We start from the raw sequence: 20,121 nt of genomic DNA, 5'->3' as shown, positions 1-20,121 counted from the left end.
AATTGGGAATCCAGCTACGTAGTAACCAAGCATTATCATGCGAAGCTATATATATGAAGTTGAGTTCAGCTTGCTGGAAAAATCATAGGCAATAGCAATTTGCTGCAATGCACTACGTGGTTAATGCCACCAAATCAACTCCCAAGCAAGTGGCAATAAGAGGGGCAGGGAACCTTCCTGACCCCTAAATGGCAGATTGTTACAAATATTTATGAAATAGCCATGAAAGAGATCACTGAACTTTAACCAATCAATCTGGTGGTGAACTTGGTCACCAAGGCTAAAAGGGCTAATGATGCCCCACACCCGCCAGTATTAATTGAGGCTTCTCCAATCTAAGAGGAATTATACTTACGGAAAAGGACGACAGGGTTGTGAGAAAAGAGGGGATCCTACTCAAGCAGATCATACTGGAGCTCTTTCTCTTCCTAGCTAATTCTCTCTGCTTCACAGTGAGAACAGAGGATAGATTGTCTTCATCTCCTTTTCCCTGCATAAAAATGTGTGCTTCATTTCTAATTACGTTACAGGTCCACGTTACCAGAGGAAACAGAGGCTGGGACCTGAGTTGAGGTAAAAGAGAAAGGATAAAAAAGACACATCCCCAAACAAGTTTCATCTATATAATGAAAATAAATTTTTACACAATCAACAGAAATAGATCAAGTTGTTTTTTCTTTTTTTTTTTTTTGCGAAAAATATTTTTAAATAAATTTTTGTCTTTTCTTTACATTCTGATATACATATGTAATAATGTTTATGGCACTGTAACCAGAATCAAATCAAAATTTTTTTAAAAAGGGAAAAGGTGGGAAGGAAAGTAATCAGTATATTGTTGAATTCCTTTCTATCTCCAAGCTGGCAAAAATGCACTATTTGTCATCATTCAGCTGCCAGCTCTTGTTTGCACACTCAAAAGAACATATTATTGCACGAGAAGCCAGTGAAGGCATATGGTAGAATGGTCAGTTCCTCGCTATTTCAAAAAAATCTCTTAAACCCAGAGAAGGGGGGAAAAAAAAATACCCAGAGCATGAAACACACAAACTCAACAATATGCTTTGTCTCTTTAATGAATGTCTGAAGGGTTCTTAGACCACTTAAACTGCCCTGATCTTCTCTTTGCACCAGTGAGCACAACAGGGCTTGGTTTGGTTGGGTGTCGGCCCAGGTGAATCCCAGGCTTTCATGATTCAGTGTCTTCTCTATTTACTTTTGGTTCTTTTTAATTGGTTTAAAGTGTAGTATCTTCGGTCTATGAACCTGCACAGACTATTTAGTCATAAACTCTACAAACAGCTTAAAAGGAAAAGGGGCAGAAACAAGTTCTATTGTCGGATTATAAAAATGCTTCTTCAGGCTCCCTGCTTTGTCAGTTTGTGGGAAGTAAATCTCAATGTCATCAAAAGTTGCAATCTTCTCACACTTGTTAAAAATGAAAAGTTTTCAAACAAGTTTGTTTCCATTCACAAACTTTACCCCTCCCCCCCAAAAGAAAAACCAGAATCCATCCTCCTTCCTGAGGGTCTCCTAACAGAGATGGGTACAACCTTCCCATCTGCACCTTCGTCACACGACCGTCTCCACTCCCATCAGCTTTGGTGTAAGGATTCGTGGCGTCACACCGTTGTTTAGGTCTTCCTCAAACTCCAGCAACTGCCCCATGAAGTTAAGATTTGGGGAAATAATTGGTCGTTTGCCTTTGACAAATTTGTAAGCGTCAGTCATGGTCATCCGAGTATGCTTCATCAAGTAAGCGATGACAATGGTGGCAGAGCGGGACACCCCGGCCTGGCAGTGGATGAGAAGCCCCTTCCCACACTGTTGAGCTTCCTCTGGAAACAGACAGACAGGCGGTGAGGGGAAGAAGAAAAAGAGATGGATGGGGGGGACTTTTTTTTTTTTTTTTTTAGCTAAACTTGATAATGCTTTATTTTACAGACAAAGAATAAATTAAAATGGTTTTAAAAACAAGTACAATCTACTAGTTAATTATGTGTGTTATGTCACAACTTCCAGAACTGGTTAAAATCAGCATTAGCATGAGTAAAAAGCTCTATGTTTATATTTATAGCAAAGACTAAATGAAGGTAATTGTTCATAGAAACGGTTTCCTTCCTGGGTGATGACTGTGGCCTGATGCTAGACCTACAACAATTACCTTTCATGTTAAGCAAGCTACTGATTAAACTACTGAATCTTTCTCTCAAATGTCACATACTCTTTCCTCTTCTTTTCTAGACTCATACTACTGACAAAAGAAAAAAAATGAAGGGAAGAAGGGAAGGAAAAAATTATATGTGGTATCCTCACACAAATATATATACATACATACTTATGTTTACATATAACTTTTCTTGTAATTTAAGAGTTTAATCCCAATCGATAGATTAAGTGACTTATCAAAACTAGTGTCATTAAGTATTTCTCCCAATTTTGATAGAGAAAAGATACATTTCTTTCCTTATACTATAGACTTGCTCTGCATAGGAACTGGCATTAAATGGACAAGAGTTTCAATCTTTCTCAGCCCTGATCAAGGATAAAGGAACAAAACTCAGCCAGAAAGTTACTATTTCAGCTTCTCACAAGAAAAGCCAATTGTTGCAAACTAAAAACTTGTAGTATAAACTTGTAGTATAACAAGCATATCCTCTTGAATATTCAACCCCTTTTGTATGTATGTATGATATTCCAACATGGCGGTGATGCAGAAGATGAAGGAATTCCAGCAATGGCTCAGAATCCAGAGCAACTAAAAGAGGAAAGACTTTCTAAATGTTTAGATGTATGCTCTAGACAATAGCTTGTCGGGGCACTGCCTGAATGAATTCTTTCTCCCTCTCCTTTCCCCTCTTCCCTTTACCCACCAAAGACAAGGTCTTGCTGTCACCTGGGCAAGAGTACATTAGCATCATTATAGCTCAGACCAATCTGAAACTCCTGGCTCAGGTGAGCCTCCAGCCTCAGCCTCCTAAATAGTAGGGACTACAGGCATATACCACCATATCCACCCAACTTTTGTGTTTTTTTTTTTTTTTTTTGTTAGAGATAAGGGCTTTCTATGGTGCTCAGGTGTATCTCAAATTTTTGGCCTCAAGTGATCCTCTTTCTCAGCCTCCCAAAGTACTACAGGTATGAGCTACTGCACAAGGCCCTGACGAGATTCTTAATGACACTTCTAAACTCAAAGGCAGCCCCAAAAAAGCTTCTCAAAGGAGTACCATTAGAAGAAAAGGCAGGGAAGGAAAAGGGGTTAGAGAGAGTAGTGATTTACCTTAAACTACTTCTATTGGCTACCCTAGAATAGAAACATGATGTAAACGTTCATTTTAAAACCTGAACAAGAGTAACATCTGGTTTCCATTAAAAAATACAAAAATTATCCAGGTATTGTGGTGGATGCCTATAGTGTCAGCTGCTTGGGCAGCTGAGGCAGAAAGATCAGTTGAGCCTAGGAGTTGGAGGAGGTTGCTGTGAGCTATGATGCCACAGCACTCTACCCAGGGCGACAGAGCAAGACTATGTCTTCAAAAAAAATCTAGAGATAAAGCTTATTTCTCGTAGTTAACAGTGTTTCAAGGAAATCAAGCATCTCCCTCTTTTAGTTTCTTCCCTACAGCTCACACCATTGACTTCCAATCAAGATCAGAAAGCCTGGTGGTCAGGGAGTGGTGAGTGAGCTGCTGTGTGCTAGGCTTGCCCACTGGTCCCACTATACCCTAGTTAAGAAACCTTATAGGAGTCACATAACTTCTCAAGGCCTCAGTCCTCCTGTGAACAATGGGGATGGCAGTGGCTAGCTGGCCTCAAGGAATACAGGAATAATGTCTCTTGATTCATGATTAAATAAATGGGCATAGTTAAAACTTAAACCTACATTCTGCCTAGTTTATTGCAGACTCTCAGTGAAAGTTGTGTCTGTAAAACCTGCTATGTTTTTCCAAATGCAGGACTATAAGATTTCAGTTTATGCAATAATATATGTAACAATGAAAATAAAATTGTGCCTGTGCAGGCTGTGATTCTGAATTGTTTTCAGGCTAAATGCTGTTTGTTATTGGGTTTGTTTTCCTCCTTAATAAAACAAAACAAAACAAAAAGGCAGGTAAACCTGAATAACCCGGAAGGAATGTGAGCTCTTTGTGTGAAATCCTCTTAGAACAAGTATATCTTATGCTACTTGCTAAATCGTAAACATTTTTCCAACTTCCCCCTATTGGAATTAAGTCAGACAGAATCTCAGTCATAACATCATGTATCAACCAAAAGTTCCTCATCGACTTGGTGACTAATATTTCTTCCTCACGGCTGAGGTTTGGCTTAGATTTTATTAGTAAAAAATCTGAGGGTTTTTTGCATCCTTGGTGTTGCCAGTTTGGAACTGATTAACGGGGTATCCTAAACACTACCCTTGTGTCTAGAAAGCCTTTAGTCCTGGGAGTCAAAAACACAAAATTCGGGCGGCGCCTGTGGCTCAGTGAGTAGGGCGCCGGCCCCATATGCCAAGGGTGGCAGGTTCAAACCCAGCCCCGGCCAAACTGCAACAAAAAAATAGCCGGGCATTGTGGCAGGCGCCTGTAGTCCCAGCTACTCGGGAGGCTGAGGCAGGAGAATCACCTAAGCCCAGGAGTTGGAGGTTGCTGTGAGCTGTGTGATGCCACGGCACTCTACCCAGGGCCATAAAGTGAGACTCTGTCTCTACAAAAAAACAAACAAACAAACAAACAAACAAAAAAAACCCACAAAATTCAGGTCCTCTCTCTGACACTAGAATCCCTGTAACCTTAGAGAAGTCATTTCTCTAAGTTCAGTAACTACTCTGAATTTCCTTCCAGACTGAATAAATATTCCATGGTCATATGCTAAAGGCACAGTTAGTAAGAAAACAGCTGAGCAAGGTGACTGGAGCTGCCAAAATCCACCAGACCCAATGGCCATTAAATAAATCTAAGGCTTTTTTTTTTTTTTTTCCCTGATACAGGAGCACCAAACACGAGTATATTCTTCCTAGAACAGTAACGAACTATTGCAATCTTTAGGAAAAGTATAGGGACACCCGTTTATGGCAAGGAAAGTTGGAGTCACTTGAAAGACATTGCTGGGTAGTTAACAATGTGTCAAGTGTTCCCAAAATGCTAACTTAAACCTCATGACAGTCTGAGGTTACAGAAGTAGCAAAAATTAAGATTAGGATTAGGTTGACAGTTGCTTTCTGAGCTTAAAGCCTGTTGTTGCTAGAATTTTCCTTCTTAGGAACTACCTAGGCTATACAACCTGACCTTTCCTACTTTAAAATAGTTTGGGGCAAACTGTCAAAAGAAAGTCTTTTCTCTTCTGCTGGGTGAATAAAGCTTAGCAAGAAAGTGTGGATGTGTTTGTAAGTCATGTTATATTCACTATTTGTAACTTCCTGCAAGGTAATGGGTAATGCTAACAGCACCAGCACTGGCTTCCAAGTCCCTATTTCCATCCATTCTTGTGGTTGTGGAGCATATTAAATGCTAACCCCTACCACTTTGTCACTGAGAACTTGAGGAATAAGATTTTTTTTTTTTTTTTTGAGACAGGTTCTTGCTTTGTTGACTAACCTAGAAAGGTAGAGTGTGGCATCATCATAGCTCACAGTGACCTGAAATTCCTAGGTGCAAGTGATCCTCCTGCCTCAGCCTCCTTGAGTAGCTGGGACTACAGGCACATGCCACTATGCCTGGCTAATTTTTGTATTTTTAGTAGAGATGGGCCCTTGCTCTTGCTCAAGCTAGTCTTGAACTCTTGCTAACTCTTTTATCTCTCATGGGATCCTCCCACCTCAGCCTTTCAGAGTGCTAAGATGACAGGCTGAGCACAGGCAACCAGCCTGAGAACTTGAGGGTTAAGGATTTCTAACTGAATGGATCCCACCCAGTGACTATTTTTCTATTTCCACTCCGATGATTCCAATACACTCAACCAACTATGACTTAGGGAAATATTTAGGCTGCATCAGGTAGCAGATCTGAAAACACTGTAGAGCAGCTTTTTTTTGCAACACGTGAATAAACCTTGAACTTGATACCAAAGCAAAAGCCAGAGGGGAAAGTAACTAGAAGGATAAGAAACTCCCCCTGGGAGACAGTTACCAATGAACTCGAAGGCCTCTTCAAAGTACTGCCGCAGGTTCTGCTTGTTGCTGTCAGTGGCCGGCAGCCGCTTGTAGTTGAACAGGCCTTTCTCGTAGTGGTAGAGGGGAAGGTGAGTGGTGACATTGATGACATAGCCGATGTTCAGCCGCTGCATGGTGTCCAGGTCCTGAGCGTCCTGCTCATTGCCAAGGAATAGGAAGGGCAAGATGGGGGTGAGCTCCGCGTTCTCGATATCGGGGGTGGTGGGGATGGACTGAGGTAGCACGCTCAAGGCCGCAGATGCGCTGCCCCCCACCTCTCGGCACTCCTGGAGCTGGAGGGAGTTGTCACAGAGGTTCTCATGGTTCTGCTTAAAACTACTAAGTCCACCTGGAGCACAAAGAGAAAGCCAGGGTGACTGAGACTTCAGAGCTGGCAGAAAATACCACCTTCCCCATAGGAATCAGTGTGCATTGTGGCTTATGTCCTTACATAGTGAAACTCTGTCTCAAAAAATTAAACAAATAAATAAATACATAAAAATACATAATTATAAAACCAAACAAAAAATGAGAGTCCCTTTGGAGACCTGAGGCAAGCTTCAGAGGGTACCACTGCATGGTGGAGCATGTTGGAAGTGTGCTCTCTATACAAATAGGGCACGTTGCCCTGGAAAACATTCCATGTGGCATCAGGAAACTTCATCAGCTGCAAATTTAATCTGCCTCAAAGAGCCATATGCTCAGTGGCCTACATAGAACCCTGCACTCTGGGAGCAGAGGAAGGCACGGACGACCTCGCTGCACTGCTGGCACGTGTGCTGTTCCTTTCCCAGCTCACCCCCTGCCGAGGGCCAAGCTTGCTCCCCAGACAGTGCAGGTGGGGGGTGTTACAATCGGGAACCTTGGAAGAGCCATATTACTATGCCTTTAACCTGAGTACTACTACTTCGCAGATCTGGGATTTGGGCAAGTTAATTTCTCTATGCCTCAGTTCCTCTATCTGTAACACAAGGGTAATGGCTTCTACATCTGAATCTGACCGTGAATCTGAGTTGAATGAATATGTGTAAAATGCCTGGCACATCTGCAGGCACGCAGTAGTGCCCAGCAAGTATCAGCCATTTTTATTAATACACAATTGCCCATAGGTGAAAGCAACAGAGAAATACTTGGAAAAGACAAGCCAGCATGGGGTGGGGTGAGCTGTCCTCAGATCTCTATTCTTTATATTTCCCTTATAGGTCCCAGACATTTGTCAACCCTGACTTCCAGTTGAAGGGAACTGAGAGCATCCCAGTCCCTTGTACTTGACCTTCCAAGGTTGTGTGCACATAAACCCATAAGGAAACCATTACCGGATCTGCAAATACACATCTTTGAGCTTAAGGCTCTGGGTTGCCCCCCGAAGAATTATGGGTCTAGTACAAAAAGCTTAAACTGTAATTGTTTCCCCATTTTTCAAATGCAAACCTTCCCCTGAACACACACAGTCTCATTATGGGAATGGATCTTAGGGAAATCTTCTAACTAAAGATATTCAATCAGATATGTGAAGACATTCACTATAACATTATCCGTTTTATGGAAAAGGCCAAGTGAAAAACAAATAAATTAAAAGAAAAAAAAAAACAAAGTTAGAAAATGTTTAATATTAAATTTAAAAGAAGCAAATTCAAAAACATTTACTAAAAGCTAAAGGACTATGAAAAAAGAACAATTGTTAAAGTTAGGGAATTTATGGGTCACGGTTTATTGTTCAAATTTTCCTTTAATATTTGTTACAAGTAATCACACACCTATGCCCACAGAGCTAAGGCTCAAGTGATACAATATACCCATAAAGGCTAGGAAGTCTGGGTTGATATTATCACTACCAACAGAGCTCTAATTCTAATCAAACAACTAGATACTCTGGCCTTCCCTTTCGAAAGAAGGGGAAGTTGAAACAGGCCTATTAGGTGACAGCCCCCAGAACATGACATCTGCCCCCAAAGAAGATGCCTCATGGCACTCTCGATAGTTCCAGGACATAAGGAAGAAAAGATAAAGTGAGAACAGGATATGATTATGTTGAAACAGGACATATGTCTATCTGTCCACTAGTTTCTGCACCTAGCAAATGTTCTCCTACATTTCAGGTCTCATATTTGGTGACCACAGCAGGAAGCCCCAGACTATAACCTGTAATTAGTCTCGTGATTGTTCACAAACAGTGGACCCACAGCCAGTCGTGTAAAAGAGAGAATATGGTAAAGATACAAAAAATATTTCATATATTATGATCACTTTCTCATCAAAAATTAGGAAAGTCAAAATCTACCTTTGCTTTCGAAAAGAAAAGCAAGAACTATATACTCATTTTAGTTGATTTCTAGAATTTAATTACACCCTTACACACAGAGCGTGTCCAAAAAATGTATACACATTTTAAGAAATGAAACAACTGTATTAAAATTATAATACTCAATACACACTGATAATGTTTGTTATCGTGAATATTGTATCCTGGATCTCTTGTGATTGCAGAAGTAAATATGACTTGAGTATTACAATTTTACTACAGACTTTTCCATTCTCACAATGTGTTAGTTTCTTCTTCTAGGAAATTATGATAATAAAATTTGGGCCCAAAGAGATATTTTCAAAAGTAGAAAGAAAAATGGAAAAGAAGAAAAACTTTACCAGTGAATATTTAAAAAATAAATAAAAGCTACCCATTGTCACCATCATAAACTCTAAAAAGGAAATCAAAGAGTTATTTTTAAAATCTGTTCAGCTTGGACTCCATAAAAATCCAAGTAAATAGTTCCACATAGATTCTGTTATGGGAACCTAATCCACTTTTTCTCAAGAAAAAAGCAGTTGTTACATTTTTCCATATGAGAGGGAGGAACAACAAAACTCAAAAGAAGTCTCTAACGGGGAAAGAAAAAACAAACTTCTCTCAGTTCTTATTTAGGGTACTCAAGCTGTAATTTGTCTTAAAAGCAGCTAGTTAAAAAAAAAAAAGCATGCCAGAAAACCCCCCACACGGAAAAAGGCAGCGCACAGCTTTTTAAAATTCTGTCTCTACACCTCCTTTCCCAATGACATCAGCCGGAGGCTCCCCACCTGCCCAGTTGCCATAGCAGTTACACAAAGACATACAATGACATCAGTTGGCGTGATATCAGCTCTTTGAGTGCAAACAATACAAGAAGAACTACTTTGTTTAAGGCCTTTGGTGCAACTGTGTTCTGGGGAGCCAGTGATGTAATGCTAACAGGTGGCATGGGCCTTCCATTTGCCTAATAGGAGGAAAAACCCACGGGGGAGCGGAGGAAGAAGGGAATTTGAGACAAACACACAGAGAATGATCCAAATCACAGGGTGTGCTTATGTGCAAAATGATGTGTGTACTGTATGTTTAAGCCATGTGGGAACTCTGCCCTTACAATACTGCGAAAGGGAGTGCAGAGAAAGGGAGATATTACAATTCAGACATGGAGATAGACAAGGAAATTCTCACAGAAGGGCCTGAAGAACTGGTCTCCTACTCAATTACTCGTCTGCTCATCAGGGTGACCATCCATTCCCGGCATCACATGTACGTACTGCAGTTAAAAACTCTGTCTCTGGTGTTTAAAGTAAAGCAAACCGGTGGAAGTTAGGGTGGTGGTGTTTGGGGCTTACATGGTTTTCTCTTCCAACTGCTTTGCACCCCCACGACTCTACCCCATCAAACTCCACCAGTGGCCAAAGTGACTGATCACTTAATGAGGAGCATCAATGATGTTGTATTTGGTATTACCATATAGGAATATTACAACATGGTAATTCACAAACAAATAAAGGAGAGGCAGTATCATTTGAAGGGTTAGAGCAGAGGTCAGAGGCAGACACACTTAGCTGCAATTATGATTCTCCTTCCTGGGAACCCATGAAGCTGTTGCAAATCACTTTCCCTCATTAAGCCTCAGTTTACTAATCTATACAGAGGATATAAGATCATCTTTCCATAGGGTTGTGGTATAGGAAACCTATGTGAAGGTTTTAATGCATACCTAGGTGTTTGATAAATAATGCTTTATTATCCACAATATCATCACCATCATCCTCAACTCCAGTTGACCTGTGCACACATGCAGTTTATGAGAACCCTAAACGTGTGCATGATTCAGAGCAAGGGCTGAATCCCAGCATTTACAAACACTAGCTGTGAGACCCTGGGCAATACCTACCTACTTCACAATACAAATGTGGGGATTAAACAAAGAACTTTGAAAGAACATCTAGCACATAGCATTTTTTGTTGTTGTTGTTACTTTGGGAACCTACTATTTTAAAGGTATAAAAAAGAATCTGTTTAGTGGAAAGACTGACTGATAAGCTAATGTTCCTGAGCTTTTACTTTTAAAATTGTATTAAAAAAAAAAAAAAAAAAAAAGAACTAGAAACCAAAATACCTGAGCAGTTTTAAAATTTGAATACTATATCTTTAACATTAAAAAGTAATAGCTCTCTAGGCTCCACACCTGTAGTTCAAGCCGCTAAGGTGCCAGTCACATAAACCGAAGCTGGCGGGTTCAAACCTAGTCCAGGCCTGCCAAACAACAATGACAACTGCAACCAAAAAATAGCCAGGCGTTGTGGTGGGCCCCTGTAGTCCCAGCTACTTGGGAGGCTGAGGCAAGAGAATCGCTTAAGCCCAAGAGTTTGAGGTTGCTGTGAGCTGTGATGCCACTGCACTCTACCCAGAGCAATAGCTTGAGACTCTGTCTCAAAAAAAAAAAAAAAAAAAAGGCAATAGCTCTCTGTCCTTCCTAAACAAATAATATCTGATTACATTTTGTTTGGCCCACCTTCCCTAGTAAAATCTGCATGTCTTTGGATTCCTGGTTTTTCTAATTGAATTTTTAAAATAAAATTGTTTTCCTCCTCTCTCTCTTTCCCCCACCTAATAATTTCTATCAAGCTGGCTGAACTCCCTATGCACACAAGAGCTTGCAGTTATCAGTGCAAATATTTTCTAGGCATGAGCAACAATGCTGGGGGGAAAATATTTTCAAACCTTATCTCAAAACTAGGTTCTCTGCCAAAATGAATATGGTCAGCATGTTGACTTCAAATGGCAACAACAAAGAACACCCAGCACCCCTAAAGAAAAAGATGTACAAATACCACCGGGTCAGTTTCTTCCAACAGGAAGCCAGCTAAGTGACAGATGCACTAAAGCAACAGATTCTAGTTTTAGTGGGAAATCTCTCTTTGCAGATGCTTCTCAGCTCCTGTTGATGTTTTGGCTTTTGCAGTCCTAGAAATAGAAGAGCCCTCTGTAATGCGATTCCAGAAGCAGTGCTCTGGGTGCTGCGTTAAAGGAACCACATCCAAATACAGAATTAAAAACAAGAGATTTCCATATTCTGAAGGTGGACAGCATTTTGCACACACAAGCTTTTTGGTTTTATGGTAAGCTGGAGAGTGAGCACTTTCTGGAAATTCATGGAAAACTCTCATGAAGAAAAGCAAAAGGAATTAATGTCCAAAGACGGAGAGTTGGGAGTGTGAGCTAAAATTGAATCTTCTGCAAGTTTGCTGCAAGCACATTGATTACCCCTGTTTGTTGCCTAATTTCTCTTACTCAGGAACTAGTTCGTGATTAAAAACACAGACTGGAGCTAGACTGCTTGAGTTAAAATTCTGGTTCCCTCACTTACCAGCTGTGTTACTTTGGGCCAGTGATTTAACCTTCCTGCCCTTCAGTTTCTACATCTATAATTTGGATATAGAAGTATCTATCTCATAGGGTTCTTATGGACAAAATGCTACCCAAGAGTTAGCTATTATTACAAGTGGGAGAGATATTAGTGTAAAATGGGTACTATTTTGTATAAGTATGTATACTAAGAATGAATGGATACTATGATACTGTGATCCTCCATGGAAACTGTATATGTCAAAGCAAATTCTCCAGACTTAATATGCACAGGGATCCTCTGGAGGAACCAAGCCTACAAGACCTGAAACCTTCAAAGATGAGGCCAGAGTCACTTTGTAATGTTTAGGGCAGAGTATCACCTACCTTTACAGGAAGAATATTTGGGGTACCATCTAGAGCTATAAAGATTATTTCTACTAATTGTTTTCTATGAAATTCTTATATTCTATACATCTGATTGGGTATTGGGAATAACTTCAAATTCAATACCAAGAAGTGTCACTTAAATTCTTTTATGGTTTTGTCCCTGGGAACTTGTATTTCTTCCCCAAGAAGACTAAAGGGAACATACATCAGAAAGATTAAGAGTGCTGTCTCATCCAATGAAAAGTTCGAAATAAGGAATAAAGAAGCATTTCTAAGAACCAGGGAAGAGAGTGATATAGGGGCTTTGAGTCAGAAAGTGGTATTCCCATGATCATGTCATTTGATTGCTTTCCTCAAACTAGTGTGGGGTGGCTTACATGTGAAATGTTCAATGTAGAAAAGACGAAAGCAAGGAGGTACCACAAAATCTATTAAAAAAAAAAAAGCCCACAGGATCTTGAATCCAATTGAGCAATACTGATTTTATGGCATGGTAGATTATTAAGTCCTAGAGGAAATTTATTTACAGATATATTAATCCCTTCCATCAGAGGTTTTTACTGTGTAGTGTCTCTGGTAGGAGATACAAGTTATCTACAGATACATCTTAAAAGCCAACTCTAGAAGGTAATCTATATAAAGCAGCAGGGAAAAGGCTTTCTCTTGGATTTAGAACAGTGGGCCTGCCACATGCCAGCTGTGTGACCTTTTCAAAGTTATTGAGTCTTCTGGGCTATCTTTTCTTAACTATAATATAAAATGGAGATACCAATACTAGTCTGTTGTAATGATTCAATAAAATGTGTGTAAGACACCTATGCTGGTATCCTTAAGAAGGCATTCCAACCTTGTAACTATCTGCATAACTGCCATGGAAGTTATGTATACCCAGAATGAATGGATACTATGAAGCTGTGATACTCCAATGCAAAGCTAACAAGCACTAGAAGTGGGCAGAAGCAGGAATACCACACACTACAGTGGTCAAAGTAGGTTTTGCTAAAGGTGAACCCTTGAAGTTGACACCCACCCCAACAATTTGGCATTCATAAAATCTAGCATTCTAGAAATAAGCTAGTCCTTGATGATGACACCATAAACTAAAAACAGTGACTTTTTGCTCCTTCCTAATCTTTGTATAATTAGCAACTTGCTTTCTTCTGAATTTTTGGTTCTCTGTACTTCTATAACTACAGGTCTTTGCAACGTTGAATTTGGGGGAATCTCTTAATTTTTCTTGCCTGCAAATACACTGTCTCTTTCTTTCTTTGAAAAATTATTGCAATACCTTCCCCAGAAATGATTTTTTTTTTAATTCTTGCCTAAAGATTGACCTCAAAAAAATGAACTGAGTCAGAAAGAGCCAGTAATTTAGGAACTGTGATTTAAGAACACTGAAAATAAAGTTTAGTTGGAGGACTTCCAAGAAATGCTGACCCTCTAATGAGTTTTTGTCCAGAGTTGAAAAGATTTTCCTTCTTCTCCCACCACATCACCCTTCCCAGCCCTGAGGTGCCTTGGTGCAGAAAAGGGCTAGGGATGAAATTTCAGCCTGGTGAAGTAGCCCAGCCCTCACAGAAGAGCCAGCCTCCCGTGAGCCCCTTACCTAACAACTTTACTGAAAGATTTTAATGAGTAACCTGGGTTTGAGAGACCAGGAATTTAATTTGTGTGTATTTGAATAACACAGGCAGATTGTTTGAGAAGACACTTCACAAGTATGTAAATACAGCCTGTTCCTTTAAATCTGTTACCTCATTTATTTACATTAGAACAGAAAGCACTGCCAGAAGCAACAGCTGATGACAGTCATGTAATTTTCCACAAAGGCAACAATTAAACAGCTTTGTGTTATTTTAATGAGCGGATGAATTTTATGTGAGCAGGAATTGGACGATTTCAGAGTTCCCAGAGTCAGGGAGCCCCTCAGGTTTTGCAGAAGTCAGGGTGCTCCAATCACAGGACCCTGGGGCTCCTTCCCACAGAGAGCTGGAGCTAGGTCTCTGTCTCTCCCCCTCCCCCTTCACTCCCCTCCCCTTCCTCATCCTCCCCTTCCTTCTCTCTTTACCTCCTCCCCCCATCTCTACCCTTCCCTTCCTTCTGCCTCCACCTTCTCAGTCTCTCTTAAACCCATCAGCAATAGATGGGAAGAAAACGAGACAAGGAGAGACTCTACCTGGAGTACATTTTAAGGCTTGAATTACCAATGAATCCACAGAATATTTGTTAAACCTATTTTTAAAGAGCTGCGGATGGGCCAGGAGAAGGGAGGGTGCCCTCCCTCCCCTACACACACACACACACACACACACACACACACAGTGGGGCCCTGTCAGGGTACTGCCACCCTCATGTTGTTTTAGCTCTAAAAGGTTTCAATCAGAACCACCTAGCGACAAGGGGTGGGTGGATAAAGCTGACTTCCCCACGTGGCTCCTTCAAGCTACTTCCTCTGCCAGAGAAGTGGGAAATGCCGTCTGCTCTCCCTTATGCCTCCTCTGGGAAGGAAGGGATGGAGCACTTGGTCCTGGTGGGTCCACTTGTACCCTCCATCCCTCCAACTCCAGCTTATGGGGTCTCATTTTCACTGGGCATTCACCTGCCTCTAGCTTGACTTCTATAAAAATGCCAATTAAAGAAAAGTAAAAGTAATTAGTTTTGTCTTTTGAAGAAGTTTTGGAATTCAGTAAAACGAATTTTTACTGGCTAAGAAGGGTGTTTGGAGGGTAGAGCAGGAGCTGACAGAAGGACAGCCAAGTTAGAGCACCCTTATTCCTGAAAACTTGCAAGTTAAGTTTTTATTTCTGGTTTCTCTAACCCTACATGTCTAAACTTCACCTAGCTACATTAGCACACACCAACCAGTTTCCAGGGAGAAGGGCACACATACCATCAACACTCAACTCAAGTATGGGTTTTCTTAACAGACCAGTGCAACATATTTTTCACTTTTATAATCTTTCGCATCTAAGAGCAATGCTCCCTAACATTTTGGAACTTTAGGAGGTAAATGACAGGCTGGTTGGAGAGGCCTCTTCCTTCCCACCCAATCTAACAATCGGGGTCCAATGGGACAAGACAGACATAAACACACATAAAGCAGGGGATCACAAAGGAGGACAAGGATCCAGGCCACAAAGCTGCTCTCTAGTTCACAGGTGCTGTCAGATGGGGCTCATGGAAGGCCTCTAAGAAGAATGAGAAAGGGTTGGTTTGGGAAGAGGGTGGAAGGGAGGGTGTTCCTTCATCCTGAGGGAGAAGGAAGCACAGCACACCGGGATAGGAGGGAACTCGGAGGGTCTGTGGGGGATTCAAGGGAACAACATGGAATGAAGAACAATGGGAGAACAAAGGGAGAGGGTGTCTAGAAGAGGTCAGAAAAGCCATGGCGGGAGGGTCCATGTGCACAGGGCCATGAAAGCAGATTTTATTCTAAGTTCAGTGTGAAGCTCCAGAACATTAACTCCACAACAGGTGCTCAATAAGCATTTGGAAAAAAGGGGGGGGGGTGTAGGGGTGTAGGGGACAGGGAGAGAATGCATTAATTTATCAGATAGTGCAATATATATAGACTCTAAATCCTGGGCCCAATTCATACTCTTTCCTGAATGCATTTTTTGTACCTGCTATGGACTAAGTGTGCCCATTCATATATTGAAGCACTAATCCCTAGTGTGAGTTTATGAGGACAAAGTTCCCATGATGGGTGTGAGCGGGGTGAGTGACCTTTATAAAAAGAGACAACAGAGAGAGTGTTGTCTTTGCCAACTGAGGACACAGCAAGAAGGCAGCCACCCGCAAGCCAAGAAGAGAGCCCTCACCATGCTGGCCCTGATCTTTAACCTCCAGAACAGGGAGAAAATAAATCTCTGTTGTTAAATCTATCTAGTCTGATATTTTGTTACAGCAACCCAAGCAAATGAATAATAGTACCATTTTCATACCCAGTATAGCTTACTTTTTACAAATATAAGTTGTAATACTTAACTTCTGAAGAATCAGATCAAAACTTTTGGGCTGCCTGAGAATGAAGCCCCTAGGAGCAAATCTCAGTTGGTACCAAACCTTCAAGTTAGGCCAGAAATAGTCTGAGGCCAGGATGGGAGTGCTATCTAAAGGACCAGCATGCTCACAAGAAGCAAGTCCATGAATCCTTCCAGAACATTTGTTCTGTGAGCTGGTTGCAGAATAGAAGTCACTCCCCTCCCAGACACATTCCTCCTCACTGGATGTACCTTTCTTGAGGATGAGCATTGGCCCATACCCGCCTTGCCTTCTCTGCTGGGCATCTTTCTGGGCCCAACAAAAATTTTTTTGTTGTTGTTGTTGTTTGTTGTTGTTGTTGTCATTGTTGTTTGGCAGGCCCAGGCTGGGTTCAAACTTACCAGCGGGCCTAAAAATATTCAACTGGAAGCTTTCTGTGTGTTTGGGAAACTATACCATGTTAGGGTTCTACTTTCTTTGCTTACTGGTTTCAAACTTAATATTGGTTAATCCATCAAGACAAATTAAAGGACGGGCAAAAATTCTTGAGATCACACGAGAGAAGAATGTCAACAGAAGGAGAGTTCTATAAAACACAAAGCCATATTTTTCCCAAGAGCTCAACCAGATACTCTGTATTATTGTTTAATTCTCTGAAGACAGGGAAAAACATTCTTGCTTTATAGTGCAGAAATTTAAATAATGAAGCATTGCTAAACAAGCAAACAGAGGAAAGCCCAGTAAAGCCATACATTAAATAAGCTCATTGCACAAAAGGAAAACTGTTGTTTAACAATCCACCTCCCTGAGGACCAACATTTATCTTAGACCTCAAATTAAACACATCACAACTTCACAGCAAAAGTATGTTTCCCAATGGGATTTAAGTAAAGTCTAATGAAACAAATCTCCAGAAATGTCAACAGCAAACCTCAAGGGAGAGCATAGTTCTATTGTGAAATATTCCCGTTAGAAATTATATTCACAAAAAGTCATTAAGAAATATCCATAACAAAAAAAGGAGGGAGCCAGGTAGGCTCCCACAAAGTGAAGCCCATCTCTAAAATCACATATGGAAGTACCCAGCCGCAACATGCTACATTAATCTTAGCTTTGAATGAAGCCTCATGTCCAAATAGACAGCTATTGCAAAGATGTGCTTTACATGCTTTATGATCTGGAGGTCAAAGGGCTGTGGTTTAGGGAATTTGGGAAGTGATAAGGGAAAGGATCAAATGTCAGCATCAAAATTTGAACTGTTTTTCTGAACTAGTGTTTCCAGTTCACAAAAGGCACAGCAAAGACTTCCTCAAGTCACTGAGCTGAATTTTGTACTTGGCAAACTGATGGCCAGAAAGAAAAGGCCTGAGCCGTCCTTGCATGCGGATTCAGTAAACAATCTTGTCCAGCAGTCAGATTACCCATGAGGGCTGAGCTTGGATGGGTCGGCCTAAAGCCAGGTGAGGTCTCCATGCACTAAGAGATATACAAAGTTTCATTGAATCAAAAGTTAGCATGTCCCTGCCTGGGACCTCCTAGGTCTATCTCCTAAAATTGAGGAGAAAATAAAATAATTATCTCTGAACAGGTGGGTTTATGTAGTGTCAATGTGAACTTGAAGCTAAGTGAGGGACCAGCCAAGTAATGGTCAGGTCAACCTAGGACATGTCAAATGGATTGCTGATCGGGGATGCACCCCATATCTGGCATCATCAGACGTCCTAGCACATCCCCTTGAAGCCATGCATGACATTGCCCAGGGTGACGGGCAATTCTCTTTTCCACACTGGGGTTATACTTGGTTCTATAGGTCTATAACTTCTGTTGCCACCTCTATTAAATCAAGACTTTGGATAATCTTTACCTTTCTCCCATTTTGAGCATTTGATAACTTCAATACAGCTTTGATAAGCCAGATAAGTTTGAACAATGGCAAGAACGGGATCAGCCACTGGATGGTGTGTCAGACCTGGGTGACCCCCCTTCAGGGTCTTTGCATTTGTTGTTTCCTCTTTCTGAAACTCCTTGAATGTAGTTTGTGTGATAGTGTAATATAATAAGAAATATGTATTTGGTCTATGTGTTCCCGGCACATAGCTCCTTCCCTAAAACCTTTGGAATCTCTGAAGTTATCAGTGTCTTTTTGTACACAATTGAGTTGACTGGTGGCTGGGAGCCCCTAGAAAGCTTCAGGATGGGTCTGGTCACCAAAAAGATCACAGTAGGATTAGAGGGTTAGGACTTTCAACCTTACCTCCTAACTTTCAGAGAAGGGAGAGGGGCTGAAGATTGAGCTAATCGCCAACAGCCAATGATGTAATCAAACATGTCTATACAATGAAGCCTCCATAAACCCCAAAAGAACAGGATTTAAAAAGCTTCCAGATGGCTACTAGGAAGAGGTGCCTACCGGAGTGTGCACCCAGAGAGGGCACAGGAACTGCATGGTCCTTGCCCATACCTTGCCCTAGCCCTGTCTTTCATCTGTCTATTCATCTGCATCCTTTGTAATATCTTTTGTACTGTGAGCTAGAAAATTAATAAAACCCAAGGAAGGGGTCTTCGAAACCCTGATTTATAACTAGTGGGTCAGATTGGCATCTGAAGTGGGAGCCGGTCTTGCCTGACAAAGTCCTGTGGAATCTGATGCTAACTTCAGGTAGACAGTGTCAGAATTGAGCTAAACTGTAGGACACTCCGTTGGTAGAACTTCTTGGTAAATAGGAAAAAGCCCCACAGAAGTGTTCTGTGTTGGGCAGCACCCACCGGCCACATATACCCAGGCTGGTCAGTTTGAACCTGACCCAAACTCGGCTCAGGCCAGCTAAACAATGACAACTCCAACAACAACAACAAAAATAGCAGGGAGTTGTGGTGGGTGCCTATAGTCCCAACTACTTGGGAGGCTGAGACAAAAGAATTGCTTAAGCCCAAGAGTTTGAGGTTGCTGTGAGCTGTGAAACCACAGCAAGAGAAAAACTGTTCCTCTTCAGACTCACAAAAGTGATTCAGATCAAAGGTGGTCTTCTCAGAAACATCTTCCCTGTCATTCAGTATACACCTACCCTCCTTTATCATGTTACAAAGTCTTAAGACTTTTGTCTTCAGAATATTTATCACTCTCTGGAATTATTTATTTCTTCCATGTTCATTGTTCTTAGAAAAAATACAACATGGGCAGCACCTGTGGCTCAGTCGGTAGGGCGCCGGCCCCATATACTGAGGGTGGCGGGTTCAAACCCGGCCCCGGCCAAACTGCAACCAAAAAATAGCCGGGCGTTGTGGTGGGCGCCTGTAGTCCCAGCTACTCAGGAGGCTGAGGCAAGAGAATTGCTTAAGCCCAGGAGTTGGAGGTTGCTGTGAGCTGTGTGATGCCACGGCACTCTACCGAGGGCCATAAAGTGAGACTCTGTCTCTACAAAAAAAAAAAAAGAAAAAATACAACATAATAAATAGTTTGGTGCATTGGGGCCAGGCTGCTCCCAACACTTCTCGGTACAATCTTGGCAAAGTTGTTTAACCTCTTGGTACCCTGGTTTCCTTATGTAGGAAATGAAGGGTAATAATAGTACCAACTAGCAACAATAATTACTATGAGAATTAAATGAGCTTCTACATGGTAGTTATTAAGAGAAAATCTGTATGTTTACTCTTTAGCATCTGAATTGTATTTTTTTATTTTTATTTTTTTTAGATTAAATGAACATTTGGGATGAGATGAGACAGGACAAGTTAATTGTAAAGCTTCTTATACGTGCTGTTCAGCATTATGTGAGGAAGTCAGGGGATTGAAGGAAAAACAGGTCCCAAAGATAAACCTAACAGGGGAAAGAAGAAGGAATGAAGGAATATTAGGGGGCATTTAGCAAAAGGACTCACAGAAGAAATGTTTTGAGAATAAACTGAAGACTGGCCTGGGTAGTGCCCTCGGGCATGGCCTGAGCAAAGCTAGTGCAGGACTAGGCAG

The 20,121-nt window shown here is 41.3% G+C and overlaps 1 protein-coding gene across 3 annotated transcripts in view; it reads right to left on the bottom strand.

Annotated features, from left to right (window-relative positions):
* Positions 1-608: 608 nt before the first annotated feature.
* DUSP10 (dual specificity phosphatase 10) overlaps positions 609-20,121 on the bottom strand; it is a 38,808-nt gene continuing 19,295 nt past the window's right edge. For all 3 annotated transcript variants that reach the window (XM_053606968.1, XM_053606969.1, XM_053606970.1), the window contains exons 3-4: positions 6,123-6,494; positions 609-1,835 (exon numbers count right to left, since the gene is read on the bottom strand). In XM_053606968.1, coding sequence (XP_053462943.1) covers positions 1,570-1,835; positions 6,123-6,494 — 638 coding nt within the window. In that variant the 3' untranslated portion in view covers positions 609-1,569. The remainder of the gene's footprint in view (positions 1,836-6,122; positions 6,495-20,121) is intronic.

Source organism: Nycticebus coucang, chromosome 10 (assembly GCF_027406575.1).
Source record: "Nycticebus coucang isolate mNycCou1 chromosome 10, mNycCou1.pri, whole genome shotgun sequence".
Lineage (NCBI taxonomy): Eukaryota > Metazoa > Chordata > Mammalia > Primates > Lorisidae > Nycticebus > Nycticebus coucang.
The sequence above is the reverse complement of the archived record's forward strand: the minus strand, read 5'-3'. Positions and strand labels throughout refer to the sequence as shown.